This window comes from Dendrobates tinctorius, unplaced genomic scaffold, assembly GCF_039654945.1.
Source record: "Dendrobates tinctorius isolate UK_male_01 unplaced genomic scaffold, ASM3965494v1 ptg000082l, whole genome shotgun sequence".
NCBI lineage: Eukaryota > Metazoa > Chordata > Amphibia > Anura > Dendrobatidae > Dendrobates > Dendrobates tinctorius.
Window position 1 is genome coordinate 7,642,873 of NW_027361750.1, and position 26,678 is coordinate 7,669,550.

Sequence of the window (26,678 nt, forward strand, 5' to 3'; positions counted from 1 at the left end):
TTTGTACGCTACCTACTGCTGAATTTCTATAGTGGTTATACATCTTCAATAGCTGTCACTAGGGAGTTGATTTGCACAGCATTTATGCCTTCCAACCTCCCAATAGTTAAAGGAGATAATCTCTATTGAGAACATGTTAAAATTCGGTATGACTGATTTTTTTAAAAAAAGAATGTTGAATATGTGAATGTCCTGACACATATAAAAGCAGAAGGTGAGAGTAATAAATCAGCAGGAGGAGTCTTTTTTATTTTACTGGGGCAAATATCATGCAATGTTTCCACCCATGTAAGGGTATTTTTCAAGTGCACTTTATAACAATGCAAAAAGGTACATATTATTTGAATGAAAAAACATAGAATACATTGAAATGGCAGGTTACACTCAGAATTTATGGCTTCATTATTCTATTGGTATAGACTGAATATAAGCATTTTTAACGAACATTTGTATTTCTGATTTCACGTTTTTTCCCACTCTCTCATACACGAGAAAAGGAGAAATTACACGATCCATCAACGAAGTTGTAGCAACAAGCGGAATCATTCACATCAGTTCTGCCATACTCAGGGCTCAAATACTATTCTTTCAAAGCTTCAATAGGCTGCTCAACCCAAAACAAGCAAACCCTCATGCAGGTATTGGTTCAAACAACATTTATTTTAACCTACATCAAAGGAGAATATAAATGAAAGAATGACATCATAAACTGTGGTAAGATTCTATAGAGAGAAGACTTCAAGACAAAATTTCACACTTTAATTTCGCAGGAAATCCTTGTGACCCCACTGTTCACTAGAACTGTCCACTGGTAATAAAACAAAGAGAATCAACTGACAAATGGCAACCAGCATGGATTCATGAAGGATAGGTCGTGTCTAACCAACGTGTGAGAAGGTGAGTGCAAATCTGATGTCGGTAATGCGGCTGATGTGATTTATCTTGACTTTGCAAAGTCATTTGATACTGTACCACATAACAGCCTTATACTGAAGCTACAGAAGCAAAGGCTACGGGGAAACTATAAGCAGATGGGTAAGGAATTGGCTAAACAACAGGAAACCAAGAAACAAAGAGTTGTCATAAATGGTGCGTTCTCTAAATGGGATATACCATATTTTTTGGACTATAAGCCACACTCCCCCCCCATATTTGGGAGGAAAATGGAAGGTGTGTCTTACAGTCTGAATGCAGGCATACTGGGGGGGTTGCGGCTGTGGTAAAGCACAGTCCTCTCCTCAGTGAGCCAGAAGTGTGGCAATGCTGCGGCCCGGTGTCTGTGGTGAGCAGAGCAGAGTGCATCACTGGTTTCCCAGTGGCCATCTTCCTTAAGCCCTGGACCGCCAGAAGCAGCACGCGCCAAGATCTCAATCAATGCACATGCCGCCGGAGCCGGCCATTTTCCTGAGGCGCTGGGCTTCATGAAAATGACTGCCAAAGGTTATGCATATGCAGATTGAGATCTCATCATCGCCAAATCCCTGAGGAAAGGACCCTGCTCCACAGAATACACTCTGCTCTTCCTCACGGCTGACACGCGACCACAGCATCGCAGCACTGGGATACCTCCTCCCACCCAGGGCCCACAGGATTCCTGTCTTCTGCCGACATTGGCTTCCTGACAAAGGGATCATGCTTCCTGTGACCCTGCTCCACCGCAGCCAGCTACCAAGTAAGATACCTTAAATTCGGACTATAGGACGGACCCCATCTTTTAAAAACCTTTTTCTTCCTATTTTCCACCCCTTGGGATGCGTCTTATAGTCCACAAAAATATGGTAGTCAGCAGTGGAGTATCACAGGGATCTATGCTAGGACTGATTCTTTTTAACCTCTTTATTAATGACCTTGTGGATGGGATTGAGAGTAAAGTGTCAGTCTTTGCTGACGACACCAAACTACAGTAATATGTTAAAGTTTGGGAACCCCTATTAATGTTAACCTTTTTTCTTTATAACAATTTTGGTTTTTGCAACAGCTATTTCAGTTTCATATATCTAACAACTGATGGACTCAGTTATATTTCTGGATTCAAATGAGGTTTATTGTACTAACAGAAAATGTGCAATCTGCATTTAAACAAAATTTGACCGGTGCAAAAGTATGGGCACCCTTATCATTTTCTTGATTTGAACACTCCTAACTACTTTTTACTGACTTCCTGAAGCACTAAATTGGTTTTGTAACCTCATTTAGCTTTGAACTTCATAGCCAGGTGTATCAAATCATGAGAAAAGGTATTTAAGGTGGCCACTTGCAAGTAGTTCTCCTATTTGATTCTCCTATGAAGAGTGGCATCATGGGCTCCTCAAAACAACTCTCAAATGATCTGAAAACAAAGATTATTCAACATAGCTTTTCAGGGGAAGGATACAAAAAGTTGTCTCAGAGATTTAACCTGTCAGTTTCCACTGTGAGGAACATAGTAAGGAAATGGAAGAACACAGGTACAAGTCTTGTTAAGCCCAGAAGTGGCAGGCCAAGAAAAATATCAGAAAGGCAGAGAAGAAGAATGGTGAGAACAGTCAAGGACAATCCACAGACCACTTCCAAAGACCTGCAGCATCATCTTGCTGCAGATGGTGTCTCTGTGCATCGGTCAACAATACAGCGCACTTTGCACAAGGAGAAGCTGTATGGGAGAGTGATGCGAAAGAAGCCGTTTCTGCAAGAACGCCACAAACAGAGTCGCCTGAGGTATGCAAAAGTACATTTGGACAAGCCAGTTACATTTTGGAAGAAGGTCCTGTGGACTGATGAAACAAAGATTGAGTTGTTTGGTCATACAAAAAGGCGTTATGCATGGAGGCTAAAAAACACAGCATTCCAAGAAAAACACTTGCTACCCACAGTAAAATTTGGTGGAGGTTCCATCATGCTTTGGGGCTGTGTGGCCAATGCCGGCACCGGGAATCTTGTTAAAGTTGAGGGTCGCATGGATTCAACTCAGTATCAGCAGATTCTTGACAATAATGTGCAAGAATCAGTGACGAAGTTGAAGTTATGCAGGGGATGGATATTTCAGCAAGACAATGATCCAAAACACCACTCCAAATCTACTCAGGCATTCATGCAGAGGAACAATTACAATGTTCTGGAATGGACATCCCAGTCCCCAGACCTGAATATCATTGAACATCTGTGGGATGATTTGAAGCGGGCTGTCCATGCTCGGCGACCATCAAACTTAACTGAACTGGAATTGTTTTGTAAACAGGAATGGTCACAAATACCTTCATCCAGGATCCGGGAACTCATTAATAGCTACAGGAAGCGACTAGAGGCTGTTATTTTTGCAAAAGGAGGATCTTCGAAATATTAATGTCACTTTTATGTTGAGTTGCCCATACTTTTGCACCGGTCAAATTTTGTTTAAATGCAGATTGCACATTTTCTGTTAGTACAATAAACCTCATTTGAATCCAGAAATATAACTGAGTCCATCAGTTATTAGATATATGAAACTGAAATAGCTGTTGCAAAAACCAAAATTGTTATAAAGAAAAAAGGTTAACATTAATAGGGGTGCCCAAACTTTAACATATGACTGTATAAGGGTTAAAAGTTGACCATCGATTTCTCATTTTTACAACACCATTTTTTTTTAGGGACCACATCACATTTGAAGTCACTTTGAGGGGTCTATATGATAGAAAATACCCAAAAGTGATACCATTCTAAAAACGGCACCGCTCAAGGTGCTCCAAACCACATTCAATAAGTTTATTAACCCTTAAGGTGCTTCACAAGAATTTTTTGAATGTTTAAAAAAAATGAACATTTAACTTTTTTTCACAAAAAAATTACTTCAGGTCCAATTTTTTTTATTTTACCAAGGGTAACAGGAGAAATTGGAAACAAAAGATATTGTGCAATTTGTCCTGAGTAGGTGAATACTTGATATGTGGGGGGTAAACCAATGTTTGGGTGCATGGCAGAGCTCGGAAGGGAATGAGCGCCGTTTGACTTTTTCAACGCAGAATTGGCTGGACGCCATGTCACGTTTGGAGAGCCCCTGATGTTCCTAAACAGTGGATACTCCCCTCAAATGATACTATTTTGGAACCTAGACCCCCTCAAGGAACTTATCTACATGTGTGGTGAGAACTTTGAACCCCCAAGGGCTTCACCGAAGTTTATAACGTACAGCCATAAAATTAAAAAATCATATTTTTTCCACAAAAATGATCTTTTCACCCCCAATTTTTATTTTCCCAAGGGAAACAGTTATTGTGCATTTTGTCCTGAGTACGCTGATACCACATATGTGGGGGTAAACCACTGTTTAGGCGCATGGCAGAGCTCGGAAGGGAAGGAGCGCCGTTTGATTTTTTCAAAGCAGAATTGGCTGGAATTGAGACCGGATGCCATGTCGCGTTTGGAGAGTCCCTGATGTGCCTGAACAGTGGAAACCCCCCACAAGTGACCCCATTTTGGAAACTAGACCCCCAAGGAACTTATCTAGATGTGTGGTGAGCACTTTGAACCCCCAAGTGCTTCATAGAAGTTTATAATGCCCGGGCGAGAAAATAAAAAAAATCATAGTTTTTTCCACAAACATGATCTTTCAGTCCACAATTTTTTATTTTCCCAAGGAAAATAGGAGAAATTGCACCCCAAAAGTTGATGTCCAATTTGTCCTGAGTACACTGATACTCCATATGTGGCAGAAAACTACTGTATGGGCACACGTCGGGGCTCGGAAGGGAAGTAGTGACGTTTTGGAATGCAGACTTTGATGGATTGGTCTGCTGGTGTCATGTCGCGTTTGGAAAGCCCCTGATGTGCCTAAACAGTGGAAATCTCCCACAAGTGACCGCATTTTGGAAACTAGACCCCCCAAGGAACTTATCTAGATGTGAGGTGAGCACTTTGAACCCCCAAGTGCTTTACAGAAGCCCCCAATTTTTTATTTTCCCAAGGGCAACAGGAGAAATTGGACCCCAAAAGTTGTGCAATTTGTCCTGAGTAGGCTGATACCCCATATGTGGGGGTAAACCACTGTTTGGGCGCATGTCAGAGCTTGGAAGGGAAGGAGCACCGTTTGACTTTTTCAACGCAGAATTGGCTGGAAATGAGATCAGACGCCATGTCGCGTTTGGAGAGCCCCTGATGTGCCTGAACAGTGGAAACTGTGGAAACCCCCAAATTCTAACTCCAACCCTAACCCAACACACTCCCAAACCTAACCCTAGCCCATTTTGAGAGTTATAATTTTTCCATATTTTGGAACACAGAGACATGTGAGGTCATATTTATTGCGGGACAAGTTGACGTTTTTTATTGGTACCATTTTCGGGCACATGACATTTTTGATCGCTTTTTATTCAGATTGTTAGGACGCAGAATGAACAAAAACCAGCAATTCATGAATTTCTTTTTTGGGGGGCATTTACACCATTCCACGTGTGGTAAAATTGATAAAGCAGTTTTATTCTTCGGGTCAGTACGATTACAGTGATACCTCATTTATATTTTTTTTATGTTTTGGCGCTTTTATAAAATAAAAACAATTTTATATAAAAAATAATTATTTTTGCATTTCTTTATTCTGTGAGCTATAACTTTTTTATTTTTTTGCTGATGACGCTGTATGGTGGCTCGTTTTTTGTGGGACAAGATGACGTTTTCAGCGGTACCATGTTTATTTATTTCCATCTTTTTTATCGCGTGTTATTGCACTTTATGTTCGGCAGTATTATGATAAAATTATAATCAATATATGATCCAAGACAAATTTTTGTACAGTATATGCCATACATAATAAAAAAACAGTCTGTTAAACCATGATATCCATAGGTGGGTGAACAGAAAAAGCACAACTTCAGAAAAAATATATTTAATATGTCATTTATCCATTATTAAAAACAAAAAATAAAAAATAAATAGCAAAATAATAACACAAAAAGGTAACCTCTGTTGAGAGACACAATATAAGGCTAAAGACCCCTTTAAACACACGAATAATAAAGCACAATAAATGAAATTATCAAAATTTCAATCTATATATGTATAAGACTAAGTCTATTACAATCAAAGAAAAATACTCTATAAAAAATTAATGCGCACTCAAATCACATATGTGCATAGTGCCTGGCAAGTCCATAGCACATACATTGCTATGCAAAGAAAGCGCAATAATACTGTGCCCAATATATTGTAATATATGATTGAAAATAGGCTAACTCCTAAACAATTACTCACATGTGTAAGGTCTATGCCGTGTCCCTCCACCTGGATGCGTGTTTCATCCACACTTCTTCAGGGGGCGTGACTAATGCTTTTTATTAGGACTTTGGCTAGGATAGTAATGCTGTATGATGAGCAGAGGGACATTTTTGATGAGGGGAGGGGGTGGAGAGAGGTCAGAAGAGCAGCATATTGTTATATATATATTTATTAACTTAATGTGTAGAGATTCTGACAGCCAATCAGGGAGCAGAAACAATCCACAACATGCTAATTGTGTGGTCCAGCCACCAGTCCACAATTCAGCATATAAATCTTTTGGGCTAATTCTGTGGTCCAGCCACCAGTCCACCTTTCAGGATATAAATCTTTTTTGCTAATTCTGTGGTTCAGCCACAGTATCTCAGCCAATAAATACTGATTGTTAATTTAGTGACAGGTGACTGACACATCTGGGCCTAGAGTTGTGAAACAGCTAAGTTAACAGGGGAAGGGTAAATCCAACATAAGTGGGAAAAAGCAAGGTCGTGGTGGGAGGAGGAATAGGCTTGGTGATCGAGGTGTACGTGGGGTTGGTGGTAAAGTTACTGAAAGCTCTACTGAACAAACACCGGCTCGTTCTGTCCAAACACAACTGACACCTTCTGTTACTTACCGAGCTCCTCAACTCCCTTTCTTTGGCAGCCGCACAGTGATAATTTCTGGCCTTGTAGATGAGGGCCAGAAAGAGCATGTGCTCCAGTGAATGGCAAATGCTGTATCAAGTGGCCTCTCCTCCTCCTGCACCTTAACATCAAACACAGTACAGTCCTCGGAGATGGCACTCCAGCTACCCTTGTTTCCCCCCGCGTCCCAAATCTCCAACAACCCAACTAACTGTGGGGAACCACAGATGGGCGAGTTTGCATAGCTGTTTACAAATTCTATTCCATGGGCATCAGAGTTCTGCTCCAAACATTCACAGATTCAATAGGAGGAAAGCATCTGCACCGAAGCCCAAAATTTTTTCAGTGGGATATGGGGCCGGACAAAGTAGGGACCAAGCAGAATCCAGACCCTATTCTGTCAGGGTAGGAAGAGGAGGAGGGTGACTCTCTGTGTGAGGAATGGAAGAACATAGCGGATGAAGATGAGGTTATTGGTTCCAATTGATGTGAACCCAGAGGCACGCAGCTGAGCAGCTCAGTAGAGGAGGTATAGGAGGAGGAAGATGATGCGGTTACATTGCGGCTTCTTGAACAGACACAGAGTGATGCAGCCAGCAGCCACAACAAGCACTGCATCATCAGCATCAATTCTGGTACCTAATATTTCTCCTATTCCTCCTCCTTTTATTTCCCTCTGAGTCTTGAAAAGCCAAATTTTTGGTAAATGAATATTCTTATTTGGCTCTCCTTTTTGTGTGTTGCCTGTAGTGGCAGGAGTCTCAGAGCACCATTATACTCTTTCTACTCCGAGGAAATTGGTGTCACTTTAGTGTTGTGTGGCAATAATTTTTTGAAATGTGGAGACTCCAAGTTGTGTCTCCCTCTGGTAGGTTGCCTGTAGAGGCCCATTATGCTATTTCTACTCTGGGAAAATTGATGCAACTTTAGAAAAGCAGCTTGAGCTGTTGCATGAGGTATCAAGGCTGTTAGGAGTGGCGGAAGGCACTAAATAAAAATATAAATAAAGTGCCTTCGCCACTCGGGGTCCACTGTGCGGAGGATGGAAAAACCGCAGGTAAGTGACGACAAAGCAATCTGGCGGTAATGTGCACAGGGTTCAATATCACCCAGGTGCACCAAGCAGTTTCTGTTAATAGCACAGAGCTGCTGAAACAACTTAATGAATAAAGTACGCTGAGCCTGTTAACAGCACAGGTAATCAGCGGCACACACACGGTAGACGGTCACCGGAGTAGTTAAATAAACCGCACTACACCCGCAGAGACCTACCGTGAAAACAAGTGTGCTCAGTGTTGCAACCGCAAACGCGCAAATAAGCTGCTACTGCAGCGCGGCGTAGATAGTGCCACCAGGACACCGCTGGTAAGCAGGCGCGATGTCAGACGCTAAGCTGTTGAGAAAATGGAGCTATGGCGCGCTGGTGCTGGCGCTGATGCTGGCAATAACTCAATCACTCTCACAAACGTAGTATCAGAGGAATGGGGGTTTCAAATGAGTCATTCACCAGTCCATGCATCCATCCACAAACATACAGCAGCAAGTATGACTATACTAGCGCGTGGCGGAAAAGCCATGCGCGCTTTTTATAGCGAATGGGACCTGCCGGAAATCTCCAGGTCTCCAAGAGGAGCCAATGGGATCCGACACAGGACCTGAACACCTGACTCCCGAACTCCAATAGGAGTTCATCCCATGAGCTTGCTCAGATGCAGGAGTAAAGGACTTAGCCTCTGGAGAAAGTTGCCGCAAGGCAATCTCCTCTGCAGTCTCCTCTACAGCAGATGAAGAGCAGGAAACTGCAGAATGTGCGGATCTAGATTTTCAGCAAAGGAGAGGCATAAATCTGACTCCTAACATTGGCTCCCAGAACAGCAGGCCTACACCAATCCCTCACCTACCTCTTAATTTTAAATTAAATTCAATGCTGGCATGGACCCTATCTCATGCATGGCCCATGTCTGACTGTTGCTCCATTATTAAATTTCAACTGTATGTCAATTGATGCCACGTTTCCTGGTGTCTGACCCTAACTTTTCAGAAATGTTTGGACTCCAAGTTTAGTCTCCTTCATGTATGTTGCCTGTAGACCAGCAGGCCTGCACTTACTTTCAGTCAACTACCTGTGTGACTATCCTTAAGTGTTTCTAATAGTAGACAACGAAACTGATATTTGTGCCACCTGAGTGTGGCTGAGCAGAAAAGCAGTTTGTTGCATGAGGTATCAGGGCTCCCAGAACAGCAGGCCTACACTGGTCCCTCACCCACCTCTTAATTTTAACTTAAGTTCAGCTGTAAATGCTTGCACAGACCCTGTCTCATGCATGACCCATGACCAATTGCTGTGCCATTATAAAATTTCTACTGTGGGTCAATTGATGACACTTGTCCTGGTGTCTGCCCCTAATTTTTGGAAATGTTTGGAATCCAAGCTGGGTGTCCTTCATGTGTTTTGCCTGAATTTGGCAGGGCTCTCAGAGCACCAGGCCAACACCTGTCACTTATATACCTGTTACTGATCAATGTTTAAGATAGAAATGCAGGTCCAAGCCCTGTCCCATACATCCATGGTGAACAATTATACTGTTTGTACACTGGGTCAATTAATGCCTTTTTTCCTGGTGTCTGCCCCTAATATGAGCTGTTTTTGGCAGCTTTTGCCCCCCCCCGAAGGTGTGTTCTGTGCCTTTGGTTTTGCCTCCCATTGAATTCAATGGGGTTTGGATACATTCGGCAAACATCAGGAAGTTTGCTGATCCTAACCGAACCAAACCGAACCTTTAAAGGTTTGCTCATCTCTGGCCAAGATCAATTTATAAAGCAAAGAACACCTATTCATATTAAAGGTACATGTAAAGCCAAAACCAATGCATAGATGCTGCCTGTGTATTTGACAACTGTTAGCACCGCACACGGCAAGGCGGAATTTCCCTGGAGTGGACCCTCTGGACCGTGGCACCGAGGGGCCCCGGACGAGCAACCAGGTGTGACCGAACCCTATACAGGGACCGTTTGGCGCAAGACCAGAGACTCGAATGCCACGGCAGCCGGAACCAAGAGGGGCGGCTCGGAATGGATCACAGGGCTCGAGCAGGCACGGACACAGGACTTGCGCAGGCACGGACACAGGACTGGAGCAGGCACGGACACAGGACTGGAGCAGGTACGGACACAGGACTTGCGCAGGCACGGACACAGGACTGGAGCAGGTACGGACACAGGACTTGGAGCTGGCACGGACACAGGACTTGAGCAGGCACGGACACAGGACTAGGAGCAGGGCTGGAAGCAAACACAGAGATTAGGCAGGGAGCCTGATTCCAGGCGAGAACACAGGGCCTGAGGTACTGTAAGAAACAACCACGGTCAGGCGCCTCCACTAGGGGAGGGCGGCCTGATATGGCTGCCGCTGTGCCCTCATTGGTCCAGCGGTGCAATCGGGGCTGGGCACCGCCGGAAACCAGCTTAGCTGTGGAGAGCCGGCCGTGACCTACAGCGCATGCGCGAGACCCGCGGTGACGTCACCAGCCACGGGCCGGAGGAAGAGAGAGGCCGACGCCGGGGCTGGAGGGAGCGAGGCTGCTGGAGGGAGCGCGGCTGCCGGGCGAGGTAAGTATAGCTGCGCGCACGGGGGCGCAGGCCTGGGAGCATGACAGGGGGATCGGGGGCCATGATGGTAGGACCGGGGGCCGTGACAGTACCCTCCCCCTTAAGACGCCCCCTGCTGCGGTTGGCAAAAAATTTCCTGAGAATGTGGGGGGCGTTGATGTTCTCCCGGGGCTCCCAGGATCTCTCCTCAGGACCAAACCCCTCCCAGTCAACAAGGAAAAAGGTCCTCCCTCTAACTCTTCTCATGGCGAGAATATCCCTTACCTCGAAAGTATCATCCGAGCCCACCGGCTGAGGGGCTGGAGTAGGTGAAGGATGGAATTGATTCAGGACCACAGGTTTCATGAGAGAGACGTGGAAGGTGTTCGGGATACGGAGCGAAGCAGGCAACCTCAACTTGTAGGCGACTTCGTTGACTTGATCCAAGATCTCAAAAGGACCTATGTACCGGGGGCCCAGCTTGTAAGAGGGTAGTTTTAGTCGGATGTACTTGGATTGTCAAGGTGAAAATATATTTTCTTATATAACTTTTATATTTTTATACTGTGAAACAATAAGTTTTTCCTAATTGCTTGCTAATGCAAATGTAACTGTATTAAAGATGGCTGCCAGTGTTCACTTTCACTTAAATTCAGTGTCTAAAGAGTTAAGTTAAGTTTCATTTCTCCTAAAAAAGATAACTCAGGAATGTGAAGAAGGAGTAACCATCGGGAGACGTTTTGACGAATCAGAGAGAGACTGGACACTAGATGTATACTGCATAAACCCCGCCTAATGCACGCCTTCCCCTAACACTCAATATAGTATTGTGTATTTGTAAATAAAAGCCAGTTGTTGTACTGCTCCTGACAGGTGTGGATGCAGGACATTAGCTAAGACTGAATCAGCTGCGTGTCTGAGTCATTCTTAATTGGTACCAGATGTTTTGCGCTCGCACAATGATTTGGAATGACTGGTGAATGAGGATTCATTGTCGTTTACGACCCCGACAATTTGGAGCCCAACGGGGGGCGTGGACAGTGATCCGAGGCTCCTCTGGACCCATGCCTGGATGTCTGTGGATGATACCTGTAGTGGCTGACCTCGAGGACTGATCATCCTCCAAAACACGGTAAGTGAGATCATATACACTGTATGTGTCACACTTGCTAGTGTCTCAGCCGTTATTGGTTTGTCTGTGGTCTCCTTGGGTCTGAGGGGTGACCGGTCGAGTGGTGAGACTGAGTGCGATCCTGTGCCACGCTCTGAACCAGCAACTGAGAGACGTCGCATTCTGCGCGTCCTCGTGTACACCACACCTCCTCCACCGGTCATTGTACTCCATTCAACCACCCTACCCGTGACTATTGTCTAGTAGTGAAGTGGAGTGATAAATTGAGCTAGTTGCAGATTGTGGGGCAACCTAGAGGAAGGGATAGGAGACGCAGCCTCTGTGATATTGTACCAGCTAGGTAATTAAGACGTCCCGAGAAGGGACCACCTGTATTTCTGTGGAGGGCTCTCACTAGGAGACCGCCTCCCGACTGTTGGAATATCGTGGCAGGATAATCTGTTAATCACTGCTGTTCAAGGTTAGGGAAAGGAAATATTGAGCGCGAGGCTCTTTTCCTAGTACGTCGAACGTGAGGCTCCGTACTGTGGAACATCAGTGTTGATATCGCTACCAGTGGTTTTTCTGCAGAGAACCATAGTATTCTGTAAGAGTCATGCTGCGTATCTTAAAGCAGAAGAAGTCTGTGCCCCACAAGTTAGATGAGGATGCTGTGGAGGTCAAGGCAATAGTAGCGTCACGGGAAGGCAAGAAGGCAGTCAAGAATGTTGAGAGATTGTATAAGCATGTAGGATTGCCCTCGTCAGGGAGATTACAGCCGGCTATGTGGCATAATCTCATAGAGAACAAACGAGGCATGTTGAAAGATAAAGGATTGTTAGAACAAGCACAAGCTCATCTGCGAGTTGCGCGAGGCTTGAAGAATGAAGGATGGAAAGAGATTGATGGGGAAGGAGGATCAGACAATGCGGAACCTGTGTTTGGTTATAAAATGCCTTTGAACTGTGATCTTATAGATTGTAAAATGGCCGCCGTGCCACTGATGATGAAAATGCAGTCCCAACCACCGCCCTATAATGGCGACAAGACGAGCTCTCCAGAAACGTGGGTGTGTCCTGTTTGTGGCGTGCAGAATCCAACCTGGGTGGAAACCTGCCGTGTGTGTGGGGCGGGCCGTCCTTGGGGTTCCGCCCAGACCATGGACGGAAGTGGGGCATGCCACGCCTCCACCGGCAGCCATCTTGGTGCACCCGGAATTCCTCCCCAGCCACTATGTCCGCTGGTAACACTTTCCGGCGAGTACTATCAGGGACCACCACTTCCTGAGAAACCTCCGGCACCGACCGATGCTGTTCCCACCTCTAATGTTCCTGTTTCTGTTCCGGCCTCTGGGCCTAGTCTCCCGGTGCAACCCACTGTGATATTTGTAAATACACCTGGTCAAGGTCCCTTCACTCTTGATGCCCTGACCGGCAGTACGGCTTTCCGGTCCGTAATGCGTATGAGGCGCCAAGCTATCGGAGATGATGAGGGATCAGAAGATTCTGACAATCAGGTTGCTACAATTCCCCCTGCCCCGCCACTGCTATTAGGTCCGTTCGAATCCCCCCGGCCCGGAAGGAGCCCACTACCTACCCCTCTCAACAAATCCTCTAGGTTGCCCCATGACCCTGAAATCTGGTTCCCCTGTCATTCACGCTATTACATCACACCTCAGGGCTCCCAGGTTCTTTTCTCAGTGGGGTATGGGGACATAGTTACCCACCAGGTAGGAGCCATAGTGAACCCAGCTAACTCTACCCTGTCGCATAGAGGTGGTTTGGCCCAACAGATAGCTAAAAAGGGAGGCCCAGCCATAACCCAAGAGTGTCAGGCCTACCTTGCCAATTATGGCCCCTTGCATCCAGGAGATGCTATGTCCACCCAGGGAGGGAATTTGCCCTGTGATATAGTGTTACACACTGCAGGCCCTATATATGATTACAGGACACCCGAGCATTGCCGTATCCCGGACAGATGCGTTATAGATATTTCAAATCTACATCTGAGACTGAATGAATTGAGTAATGATATAGTTCGTGTTATATGTGGCATTGCATTGTAAAGTTTCCTGAATGCATTTGGCCAGAAAAAGGGCAAGGCATGGTTAATCTCATTATACAGTTATCTGCCCTTACAGTGAAATCCCGTGATTTTGAGTTTCTTTGTAGAAATTGATTTTGATAAGTCTAAAGAACTACAGAATTCTGTGAAGGAGGACGCTGCATTCTGACGGGAGGGGTGAAGGATGGCGCTGCGTAGTTTCTTCTCCCTTCGCTCTTATCTCTGCTGAGTGTGAGTTGTGCTCAAAATTCTCTGTAATTCTATCCGTAAGGTACACGCTGAAAGATTTGTGCATTTTAAAGCAACAGTACTTAATTGAAGATTGGAAGTTAAAAGTAAGATATGGTGCCTAATTTAGAAGGGAATTGTAAGTGATTGCTTGGTCATTAATGTGTTTGAACCTGCTTCTAGTTGTGTGATTGATTTGTATAGCAAATTGTGTCAAATTACAAGAGACAGAGAAGGAAGGAAGCAGTAAAACAAGTGGGACAAATATTGAAAAAGGCAAAAACACCAGAGTGTGAATGTTTGGATGTACAAAAAGGCACAGACAAGGGAAGAAAATAGCAAGTGAATAAATGATGCTTGAGAATGTGCAGCAGTGTGGAAGGTGTATTATGAATGTTTGATTGACAAAGTGTAACCAGAGACCCAGACAAAACAGATGGACTTGTAAACACTGTGGTCAGACTCAGACAAATCCAGACTGAATAGCTACTTGTGTGACCTGTGCTACTGACCTAAGAGAATTGCACTAAATCCTATCCAGACAAGATCATAAGAAGCTGACATAATAGTGTGGATAGTGGGTAGTGGGGACATTGGCCCTTGAGGAGTAAGCTGACAGTAGACATCAGACGGCCAACCCCATCAGGACCTAGAAGTGTGACTAGAATAAGAAAGATACAGGTGTATTATCCCTGGAGCCCCTCTGACCAGCTAGCTTTGCTGAAGCAGCTGCCTGACCCTGAAGACCAACCATTCCCGTTTTACAGACACATAAAGGAAGTACAGCAGACATATAAGTGTACCTGGGCAGACCTAGAGAGGTTGGTGAGTTTAAAGGCAGGTGACGCACTAGATCATATAATTAAGACACACAGATGTGACAAAGAATCAGGCTTGGGGCATGGATGATAAATCTGCACGATCTGGGGAGACGTACTGTGAGTCACTAAGACAATGGGCTGCAGTGGAACAATCAGAGCAGTCTGTACTCCTGACTAATGTGACACAGCAAAGAGGAGAGAGAGTAGAGATATACCTTGGACGGTTACAGCTGAAATGGGCAGACATGGGGTACATTTGCATAAATCCACTTGATGTTAGAATACTGGTGGATGCATTCATTGACGGTATGAACAAAGACTTACGAGACGCAGTACAGACAGCCAGACCTGAATGGAGACATGTAGATCCGAAAGACCTCCTTAAGGTAGCTAAAGAAATTGAGCAAACAAGGACAATAAAACGACCTGTCATGTATGCTGGAGCACAAGGAAAAAAGTGGAGACGTAATAGGAAAGGCATGTGAGATGACACTGACGTTTCTTTTGACAATCTATTCCCCACATGACATCCATGCCATACTCCTACAAGTTCAACCAAAACATCTGTCTATGGCCAGACAGCTCTGACTTGAGTGTGCTCTACTAATTCCTGAGTATGTCACTCCTCAAAAGATGTAACGTTCTGAATCCAGCCACCCTCCTGCCTGTGGATTCAGAAAAGGGGGAATTGGTGACCATATTAGCGCGTGAGGAAAGATACTTTGACATGACGCATGAACATGTCTGCATAGAACTGATGAGTCAGGAGACAGTTGGGTTTGCACACATTCATGAAAAACCTGTTCCTAATGCAGACTTTGAGTTTCTTTTTTGTAGATGGCCCCAGATACCACCAGGATGGACGATTCTACACTGGATATGCAGTAGTATCCTCACATGAGGTAATCCGAGTGGAACCACTCTCTCCTCACATGTCGGCGCAGGAGGCAGAGTTGAAGGCACTCACTGAGGCGTGTAGAGCCGCTGCAGGTAAAGTCGCTAATATTTTCACAGATTCGAAGCCCATTAAAAATGCAGAGCTGGTGAAACAATTGATGGAGGCATTGATGTTACCAGTCCAGGTTGGCATTGTCAAGGTAAAAGCACACACAAAGGTGACTCCGTGGAGGTAGAGGGCAATAGAAGGGCGAACGAGGCTGCTAAAATAGCACAAGGCGGCCTAGAGAGAGCAGTGGACGGTGGCGGGGAGTCAGCGTATTCCAGCCACATTGGGTCTAGATGTCCTGAAATCCCTCCAGCAAAAGGCTGCCCAAACAGAGAAGGTACACCGAGGGAGACTGGGAGCTGAGCTGAACTCAAATGGAGTATGGGAGAATAAGGATAAAATGTGCCCACCAAAGTCCCTGTTCCCAATCATGGCGCAAGCAGCACATGGCCCCAATCACACCTCAAAAAGTCACATGTGTGCCATGGTAGATGCCTTCTGGATCGCTCCTGGCTTCAGTTGCGCAGCCGCGAAACTTGTACAATCATGCCTCATCTGTGCACAGCACAACCCAGGTAAAACAGTAAAAGTCCCTAAGAAAGCGACACCTAGGCCTCTCTACCCGTTTCAGAGACAGCAGATTGACGACATACAGCTACCAAGGTAGGAGTGTATGCAAATATCCTAGTATGTGTAGATCTCTTCTCTGGATGGCCAAAGGCCTACCCGGTGAAAACGGCTACAGCTCGAGCTACTGCAAAGAAACTGGTGATGGAACTAGTACCACGATTCGGTGTCCCTGAAACAATTGAATCAGACAGAGGTACACACTTTACTGCTGAGGTAATGTAAAATGTAATGCAAATGATAGGTGTCGAACAAGCATTTCATACACCCTACCACCCACAGAGTTCAGGGAAGGTAGAGAGAATGAACGGGACACTAAAATTGAAAATACAGAAAACCATGGAGCAAACCCATAAACCATGGCCAGAGTGTCTCCCATTAGCATTATTCTCAGTAAGGTACACACCCACGGGGAAAACTAAACTGTCACCCTTCGAGATACTGTTTGGAAGACCACCGAACACAGGGTTGTACTACCCACAGGTCTTAACACTCAATGTGGATAATTTGACAAGTTATGTAATCCAGTTGCAAAAGCATTTAACTCAAATGCATTCTCTAGTTTTCTCTTCCATTCCAGATCCAGATAGTGTGGAAGGAACTCACTGTCTACAACCTGGTGATTACGTATATGTCAAGAAACACTCCAGAAAGACCCTTGAACCCCGATATCAAGGACCTTACCAAGTACTCCTGACAACGCCTACTGCTGTTAAGTTGGAAGGACGACCAACCTGGATCCACGCATCGCATTGCAAACTAGCCACAGGAATTAACAAAGCATAAGAGTGCATAATGTTTTGGTTTGGTTTTGTTGCATTATCTGTAATAATGGTAGCTGCGTGGGACAATCTAAATTCTCCAATGTCCTTGAATAATAAGTTTATACAACATCATGAAAAAATACTAAATGATTGGTCAAAAGACACTCAGTCTCCAGCAGATTGCTGGATCTGCACACATTCACCAATATCGGCCACTAGTATTCCGTTCCTTGTTATTCCTGTGCCACCCGAGGAATTATTTGCCTGGACCAGTTGTTCTGATACACTCGCTAATAATGCCACAAATAATGTGAAGTTATGGAACACAACTGTTGGAATACCTATTGTGGGATGGGTAGGATACCCTTGGTGGCAGGGTAATCTTTCAGGAAGTAACACATACCTTCAATATCTGGCATATAAAGGGGGGGCTTGGGTACCCAGGAATAGAACTCGGTTAACCTACCTGGGGCAAATTCCAATGTATGGCCTACAAGTTAGTTTTAATGTAACTTCCCACTCTACTGATGCCTTCAAACCAATACTGCTAGAAAGAAGGTTGCATAACACGTCCTGGAAGTATTCCAATTTATTTCCCCAGGGCAATAATGAAACTTGTTTTAATATTTCAGGTAATATACCTTGCAACGAGTCATCTGGATATGAGAAAGGAACTCCCACCTGTAGAAATCCCGATGTAGGGTATTGTAGCCCTTTAGGACAACTTCCAAATTGGTGTATGCTTCAGAATGTATCTGCGTTCATAGATTTAGTTCATAGACTGGTATTACAACATTCAGCCCTATGGGACCTACCTAGTGACATGTTCTGGGTATGTGGAGACAATGCATATAAATGGTTGCCAGTAGGGGTAAAAGGTGCTTGTACTCTGGGTGGTTTGACTCCAGCTACCTTTGTTATTCCGAATGACCAGTTGAATACTCAGAGCATACCTAAACACCACTGCCTGTGTCATGAATTTGTTGAAAGGTTTGAAGCCCACTGATTGCCCAGATTACGTCCCACTAATTCATAAGGAACCCAAACTAAAGGTCCCAGGAGAAGTAACTGTATTAGCTGACAATTACACCTGCTATAATTCCCACGACACCACAGGTACACCAGTAGGGATCTTCGAGACAGGTTTCTGCAAAGAGAATAGTTCTCTAGATACTGACTTGTTAATCAAACATACACAATATATGTATGACATTTATTGGTTATGTGGAGATGGTAAGCTCCGTCCTAGGTTGCCAAATGCCTGGACAGGCCAATGCACCCTTGTTAAACTAGCTATGCAGTTCAAGATTCTACCCTGGGATCCAAAGATACCTGATGAACCTACCAGGAAAAGGAGAAGCCTCGATCAGCTCCATATGAGTTATGAAGAAGATCCACTAGTATATATTGATGCTATTGGAGTGCCAAGGGGGGTGCCTGACCAATTTAAAGCCCAGAACCAGATCTATGCTGGCTTTGCTTCTATAATCCCACAGGTGCAGATTAATAAAAATGTTGAATGGATCAATTACATATATTACAGTGAACAAAGGTTTGTCAATTTCAGCCAAGATGCCTTCCAAGGTATAGTTGAAGAATTGGGCCCTAACACTAGGATGACACTCCAAAATCGACTAGCCCTTGATATGATATTAGCTGAGAAAGGAGGAGTTTGTGGGATGGTGGGAGAGGAGTGTTGTACCTATATCCCTCAGAACTCTGGAGTGAATGGAAAAACCATGATAGCCCTTAAAAAGATAACTGGGTTAGCAGCAGAATTGAAAACTAATGCTGGAGTAGACACATCTTTCTTTTCCGGCTGGTTGGGTGGACTCAAGGGATTCCTTCAACAAGCTTGTATAGTACTGATTGCCCTCCTTGTAATTGGATCAATAACTCTTTGTTGTGTTATTCCCTTGTATAAAAAGGTTATTGCCAAAGCAACTCCGACTGGCACCTTCCTCAATCAAGAAGTAGACCCACCAGAGTACGATGGTACTGATCTAGGGAAGATCCCTAAGTATATTCCCCTCAAGAGAGTAGACAAAACCCCCCATTCTCAGATGATGTTAAGAGACTTAGTTTAGGGACAGCGGGAGAACTCCATGTGAGGTTAGTGAAGGGTTCAGCTGCCTGGAGGCCTCTCGCTAGGGGAGAGCTTCTGAGGTGTCTGGATGAAGAAATCCACCTCCCCTTTTCCCATCACATGGACAGTCTCGAAGGATCTTTCATTAAGGGAAAAACTTAGTGTTTAGGGGGGATTGTCAAGGTGAAAATATATTTTCTTATATAACTTTTATATTTTTATACTGTGAAACAATAAGTTTTTCCTAATTGCTTGCTAATGCAAATGTAACTGTATTAAAGATGGCTGCCAGTGTTCACTTTCACTTAAATTCAGTGTCTAAAGAGTTAAGTTAAGTTTCATTTCTCCTAAAAAAGATAACTCAGGAATGTGAAGAAGGAGTAACCATCGGGAGACGTTTTGACGAATCAGAGAGACTGGACACTAGATGTATACTGCATAAACCCCGCCTAATGCACGCCTTCCCCTAACACTCAATATAGTATTGTGTATTTGTAAATAAAAGCCAGTTGTTGTACTGCTCCTGACAGGTGTGGATGCAGGACATTAGCTAAGACTGAATCAGCTGCGTGTCTGAGTCATTCTTAATTGGTACCAGATGTTTTGCGCTCGCACAATGATTTGGAATGACTGGTGAATGAGGATTCATTGTCGTTTACGACCCCGACAGGATGAAAGCCAGACCTTATCCCCAATGTGAAACGGTGGAGGATCCAGCCTCCTCTTGTCTGCGTGGTTCTTCATTCGTTCACTGGCCCTTTTGAGAGCGGAGTTGGTCTCAGACCAGATTTCAGAGAATTCCTGGAACAAGGAGTTGGCTGCCGGTACTTCGGAGGTTGGAGCGACAGGAAGAGGTATGTTAGGATGTTTGCCGAATACCACAAAAAAGGGCGATTTAGTAGAGGGTTCGCCGGCATGGTTGTTGTAGGCGAATTCCGCCCAAGGAAGCAGATCAACCCAATTATCCTGGTGGCCGTTGGAAAAATGCCGAAGGTATGCAGTCAGGGTCTGGTTAGTTCGTTCCGCTTGCCCATTGGTCTGTGGATGATAGGCAGATGAAAAATCCAAGGAAATATCCAGAAGTTTGCAAAGCGCTCTCCAAAATTTAGCCGTAAACTGTACCCCACGATCAGAGACAATTCGTTCAGGTAGACCATGTAGTCTGAAAATCTGATGGACGAAGATCTTGGCTAATCCGGGTGCAGAAGGAAGGCTGCTTAACGGAATGAAATGCGCCATTTTAGAAAAGCGGTCCACTACCACAAGAATCACCGTACAGCCAGACGAGCGGGGCAGATCCATGATAAAGTCCATGGCGATATTCTCCCAAGGTGACTTCGGTACCGGCAAGGGAAGCAGCAGGCCAAATGGAGGACGAAGGGGTGTCTTATTCCTAGCACAGGAGGAACAGGAGGCGACGAAGTCTGCCACATCTTGACGAAGAGTGGGCCACCAATAATACCGCGTTATGAGAGCCAGGGTCTTCCCAATTCCGGCATGACCAGCCAGTTTGGAGGAATGCCCCCACAGAAGAACTCTCCTCTTGACGTCCTCTGGTACGAGAGTCTTGCCCGGAGGTGGAGAAAGCAGAGACAACGGAGCCACTGTGATTATCCTCGTAGGCTCGATAACATGGGAAGGCTCCTCCCCAGATTCAGTTGGTTGAAAGACTCTGGATAGAGCATCGGCTTTAGCGTTCTTGTCTCCAGGGCGGAAGTGCAGCTCGAAATCAAAGCGAGCAAAAAACAGGGACCATCTAGCCTGTCGAGGATTGAGTCTCTGGGCGGTCTGGAGGTAGGCTAGATTTTTGTGGTCAGAGTAAACAACAAATGGGTGAACTGCTCCTTCCAGAAGGTGACGCCACTCCTCCAATGCCAATTTCATGGCCAAAAGCTCACGGTCGCCAATCGAATAGTTACACTCAGCAGGCGAGAAGGCTCTGGAGAAGAACCCACAAGGGCGTAGGCGGCCCGAACCGGTCCTCTGGGATAAGACAGCCCCGGCGCCAGTCGAGGAAGCGTCCACCTCCAGCACGAAAGGCTTGCTGCTCTCAGGACGGATCAATACGGGAGCCGTGGAAAAAGCTTGTTTTAGCGACTGGAAGGCCTCTTCGGCTTCGGGTGTCCAAGAGTTAGCAGAGATCCCCTTTCGGGTAAGGGCCGAGATCGGCCTGGAGAGTGAGGAAAAGTGCGGAATGAACTGCCGATTGTAGTTGGCGAACCCCAAGAAACGTTGAATGGCTCTTAAGCCAACGGGGCGAGGCCACTTGAGAATGGCGGACAGTTTCTCGGGATCCATCTGTAGCCCGGCATCGGAAACGATGTAGCCCAGAAAAGGCAGTGAGGTCTGCTCGAACAGGCACTTCTCCATCTTGGCATATAGACGATTCTCTCGAAGACGCCGAATAACAAGGCGGACAGTCCTCCTGTGGGATGGAAGATCTGGGGAGAAGACCAGGATGTCATCCAGGTATACTACGACACAGGAGTACAGGAGATCCCGGAAGATTTCATTGACGAACTCCTGGAACACCGCCGGGGCATTGCACAGACCGAATGGCATCACTAAGTACTCATAATGACCGTCACGGGTGTTAAAGGCGGTCTTCCATTCATCGCCGGCACGGATGCGGATGAGGTTGTATGCCCCCCTGAGGTCCAATTTGGAGAAGATGCGTGCCCCTCTGAGACGGTCAAACAACTCCGGGATAAGAGGGAGTGGGTACCGGTTTTTGATAGTGATGTTGTTCAATCCTCTATAATCGATACATGGGCGCAGCGAACCGTCTTTCTTTTTAACGAAGAAGAACCCAGCGCCGGCAGGAGATGAAGACTTCCGAATGAATCCTTTGGCGAGGTTCTCCGTGACGTATTCAGACATGGCTGTGGATTCTGCAGGGGACAGCGGGTAGATCCTGCCCCTGGGAGGAGTAGAACCTGGGATTAGCTCAATCGGGCAGTCGAAGGACCGATGCGGTGGGAGGACCTCCGACTCCTTCTTGTCGAAAACGTCTGCATAAGCCCAATAGGCTGAAGGAAGTCCAGAGAGATCCTGAGGTGGGCGGACGGGAACCACTGGATGAATGGGGTTCAGACAGTGACCATGACACGGGTCTCCCCAGCGCAAGACCTCCCCGGTCGACCAGTTGAGTACCGGCTGGTGTGTCCGTAACCACGGGAGACCGAGTAGAATGGCATGAGACAAGTCGGGCAACACGTAGAAGGCTACTTTTTCACGGTGGAGGGCGCCGACTTGCAAGATTACCTCTTCTGTGACCGCGGTGATGGATTCCAATAGCGGTCGGCCATCAACGGAAGCGATAATCCGGGGGTTCTTCAGGGTGACCACGGGAATACGATATTTGTCCACAACTTCACGCCGGATGAAGTTGCCTGCTGAGCCCGAATCCACATAGGCCACCTCGGACCCACACCTCTCCCCTGAAAGTAGAAGAACAGAAAGTGTGAGGAATCATAATCACCTAGGAAGTAGGGATGGGCGAGTCTACTCGCTAGGACTCGTTACTCGGCGAATAGTAAGGGACTCGCTGGACTCGTTACTCGGCGAGTCTCCCAGTGATTACTCGCACAGTAACGAGTCCAATGCAAGTCAATGGCAATCCTAGTTTTGTAAGAGTTTTTTTTTCTCACTCGCTAGACTCGCTATATCACATCGCTGTCAACAGCGAGTCTGAGCGAGTCTACGATTCCGAGTCCTGTATACTGGATTCGGGACTCGCTTATACAGAATCTGTTATGTTCCTACAAGTTTCCAAGACAGCCTATGTCAACACACAGCGATTGTGAGAGCGAGTCTGAGCGAGTCTACGAATCCCGAGTCCTGTATACTGGATTCGGGACTCGCAAATATAGAATCTGTTATGTTCCTTTGTAATTTGTAAATCGCACATTACTCGCTAAGACTCGCTTCCCCATTCATTAACATTGGACTCGCTAGACTCGCAACGAGTAGCGAGTCCCGGGCTCGGACTCGCTAGAGTCAAGCGATTCCGAGTAATTTAGGACTCGCCCATCACTACTAGGAAGGCCTCTCTTACCTGGCCTAGGTGGAAGAGTTTCCCGGTCTCTCAGGACAAGAGCGGATGAAGTGGGATGCCTCTCCACAATAAAGACAAAGACCTTGCTCCCGTCTCTCCCTCTGACGTCTCTCAGCCATCCGGACCCGATCCACCTGCATGGGCTCAGGGGGCGGAGTATGTACAGGACCAGGCGGGCGTGGATTAAAGGACCGGTTAGCGATCGGGGCAGGCCTAATGGGCCTCCTATCCCTCGCCGTTTCTCGGGCGTGCTCCTGGAACCGGAGGTCTATTCGAGTGGCCAGGGAGATGAGGTCCTCGAGGGTGGTGGGAGTATCCCGCCCCGCCAACTCATCCTTAATTCTGCCCGACAACCCACGCCAAAAGGCCCCGACCAATGCCGCGTTATTCCAACCCAATTCGGAGGACATGGTGCGGAACCGAATGGCGTATTGACCAACTGTCAGGGTGCCCTGGTGGAGGTTGAAAAGTGATTCAGTAAGCGAGGCTACCCGTCCAGGCTCATCAAACACCTTACGAAAGGTGTCCAAGAAAACCGGGATGTTAGAGACTATAGGATCGTCCCTCTCCCAGAGCGGATTTAACCAAGATAAGGCCTCTCCCTCCAGATGGGACATGATAAAGGCCACCTTGGCCCTATCGGAGGGATACTGATGAGGTTGAAGCTCAAAATGCAAGCCACACTGGTTTAGGAACCCTCTACACTGTTTGGGGTCCCCACCATATCGGGGTGGTTTGGCAAGGCGAGGAGAGGGAAACGGAGCGGGACTGGGGATGGCGGCCGAGGCCGCGGCGGCGGACTGGAGATCTCCCAGACAGCTATCTACCGAGGCCATATAAGACAAAATATGGGACTGAGCGTCCGCTGCTGGCTCAACTCCTGCTGGAGGCCGGCCAGCTGAGCGGCATGCCCCAGATCGGCCGCCTGAAGAGCGGACAGGCGGGACTCCATGGCCTTCATGACCGACATGATGCGCCCCTGGTTCTCCCGTAAAAAGAGGAGCTCCTTTTGACCGGGAGCGGAAACACCGGCGGGATCCATGGCCTGACCGTACTGTTAGCACCGCACACGGCAAGGCGGAATTTCCCTGGAGTGGACCCTCTGGACCGTGGCACCGAGGGGCCCCGGACGAGCAACCAGGCGTGACCGACCCCTATACAGGGACCGTTTGGCGCAAGACCAGAGACTCGAATGCCACGGCAGCCGGAACCAAGAGGGGCGGCTCGGAATGGATCACAGGGCTCGAGCAGGCACGGACACAGGACTTGAACAGGCACGGACACAGGACTGGAGCAGGTACGGACACAGGACTTGGAGCAGGTACGGACACAGGACTTGAGCAGGCATGGACACAGGACTTGAACAGGCACGGACACAGGACTGGAGCAGGTACGGACACAGGACTTGGAGCAGGTATGGACACAGGACTTGCGCAGGCACGGACACAGGACTGGAGCAGGTACGGACACAGGACTTGGAGCAGGTACGGACACAGGACTTGCGCAGGCACGGACACAGGACTGGAGCAGGTACGGACACAGGACTTGGAGCTGGCACGGACACAGGACTTGAGCAGGCACGGACACAGGACTATGAGCAGGGCTGGAAGCAAACACAGAGATTAGGCAGGGAGCCTGATTCCAGGAGAGAACACAGGGCCTGAGGTACTGTAAGAAACAACCACGGTCAGGCGCCTCCACTAGGGGAGGGCGGCCTGATATGGCTGCCGCTGTGCCCTCATTGGTCCAGCGGTGCAATCGGGGCAGGGCACCGCCGGAGACCAGCTTAGCTATGGAGAGCCGGCCGCGACCTACAGCGCATGCGCGAGACCCGCGGTGACGTCACCAGCCGCGGGCCGGAGGAAGAGAGAGGCCGACGCCGGGGCTGGAGGGAGCGAGGCTGCTGGAGGGAGCGCGGCTGCCGGGCGAGGTAAGTATAGCTGCGCGCACGGGGGCGCAGGGCTGGGAGCGTGACAGGGGGATCGGGGGCCGTGATGGTAGGACCGGGGGCCGTGACAACAACATAAAAAATAACACTGAAATCCTAAGTTTGTAACCATGAATGGTGTCCGTAACCTTTACTAACAGTCTATGCCAAGGAAAGAACTTTTGATATGAGTATAATTCTAAAAGGTAATTACCCATTTTGTATGTACTGCCTGCACCGAGATCACAGACACCATTCATGGTTACAAATTTAGGATTCCAGTGGTATTTTTTATGTTGTCAAATACACAGGCAGCATCTATGCATTGGTCTTGGCTCTTACATGTACCTCTAATATGACCATACCATAAGATATACGGTATATCTATTTTTCTTTTGATATTACTAATCTAAGTGTGTCCTGACCTGATCCTCGACCTATTATCCTGGGAATCTTTTCACTGATTTTTCTATGGACATTGCAATAGTCAATATAACTAAATGTAATTTTGCCTATTCCACCTTTTTTCTATGAATAAAAATAAAAACTAAAATTTTATTAGCAATATAGACTCCAGTCCTCCTTTTTTGCAGATTATGTTGCGTCGCTATTTGTCTTTTATAGGCTAGTTTCACATTAGCGTTTACGGCCGCAGTGTCGGGCTGTGCACGGCCGCCGCTAAGCCCCGCCCCCTGCCGCGCCTCCGCCAGTAGCTCCGCCTATGGACGCATGACGCTGCATGCGTCCTGCATCCCCTATTTTTAGCACTGGGGACGCAGGCCATGCGCAGTATGCGTTTGGCGGCGCATGTGTCCTTTTGACGCTGCGCCGACCAGCACCAAACGCAACAGGTTGCAATTTGGTGCGCTCGGCGCAGCGTCAAAAGGATGCATGCGCCGCCACACGCATACTGCGCACGGCTTGCGTCCCCAGTGCTAAAGATAGGGGATGCAGGACACATGCAGCGTCATGCGTCCGTAGGCGGAGCTATCAGCGGATGCGCGGCAGGGGGTGGGGCTTAGCGGCTGCCGTGCGCAGCCCGACGCTGCGGCCGTAAACGCTAATGTGAAACTAGCCTTATTCAGACAAATAGGTAAACTGGAAATAACCTTGAGAATAAAGGGAGTTACCAAATATATTACTTATCGTGCTTAATGCTCTCATGCTTAGATATCTGACTGCTGGCACCAAGTACTAAAGAAAGCATATTTTAAGTAAAATGTGCATTTATTTATATCGCATAATGGTTTTATGATATTCAGCGGTAAGGCATGCAATTCAAAATAGAGAAGTCTGTCTGCTATTGCTTCTAATATAATCTAATATAATTGGGAACATACAGTGGATGGCTTTGTAGAACTCGCATACAGAATTGTTTGTTAAAAATAATGTTGCTGACTCTTTGATGGACTGAAGTGACCCAAAAATAGATTAACAAAAGGAACGGCTAAGGGTCAATTCACTACATACGTGGAGAAATACTCTATTATGGTCGTATCGTCTAGATGTGGGGCCAAATCACTTTCCTTATCAATTACAGCAACTTTGGACTGTAATCCCTTCCGTAAAAACTACTATATCAGCTAAGTGTTGCAGTCTGTAGTG

At 46.7% G+C, this 26,678-nt stretch overlaps 1 protein-coding gene across 1 annotated transcript; it reads left to right on the forward strand.

Annotated features, from left to right (window-relative positions):
- The first annotated feature begins 16,330 nt into the window (after nucleotides 1–16,330).
- Nucleotides 16,331–19,548, forward strand: LOC141096941 (endogenous retrovirus group PABLB member 1 Env polyprotein-like). Its single transcript, XM_073583861.1, has 2 exons — nucleotides 16,331–17,027; nucleotides 17,636–19,548. The coding sequence occupies exon 2, from the start codon at nucleotides 17,978–17,980 to the stop codon at nucleotides 19,088–19,090; it is 1,113 nt and encodes a 370-aa protein (XP_073439962.1). The 5' UTR covers nucleotides 16,331–17,027; nucleotides 17,636–17,977; the 3' UTR covers nucleotides 19,091–19,548.
- The last annotated feature ends 7,130 nt before the right edge of the window (nucleotides 19,549–26,678 follow it).

Excerpts from the sequence above, each read along its gene's own strand:
- LOC141096941 (XM_073583861.1), top strand. The coding sequence starts at position 17,978 with ATGAATTTGTTGAAAGGTTTGAAGCCCACTGATTGCCCAGATTACGTC.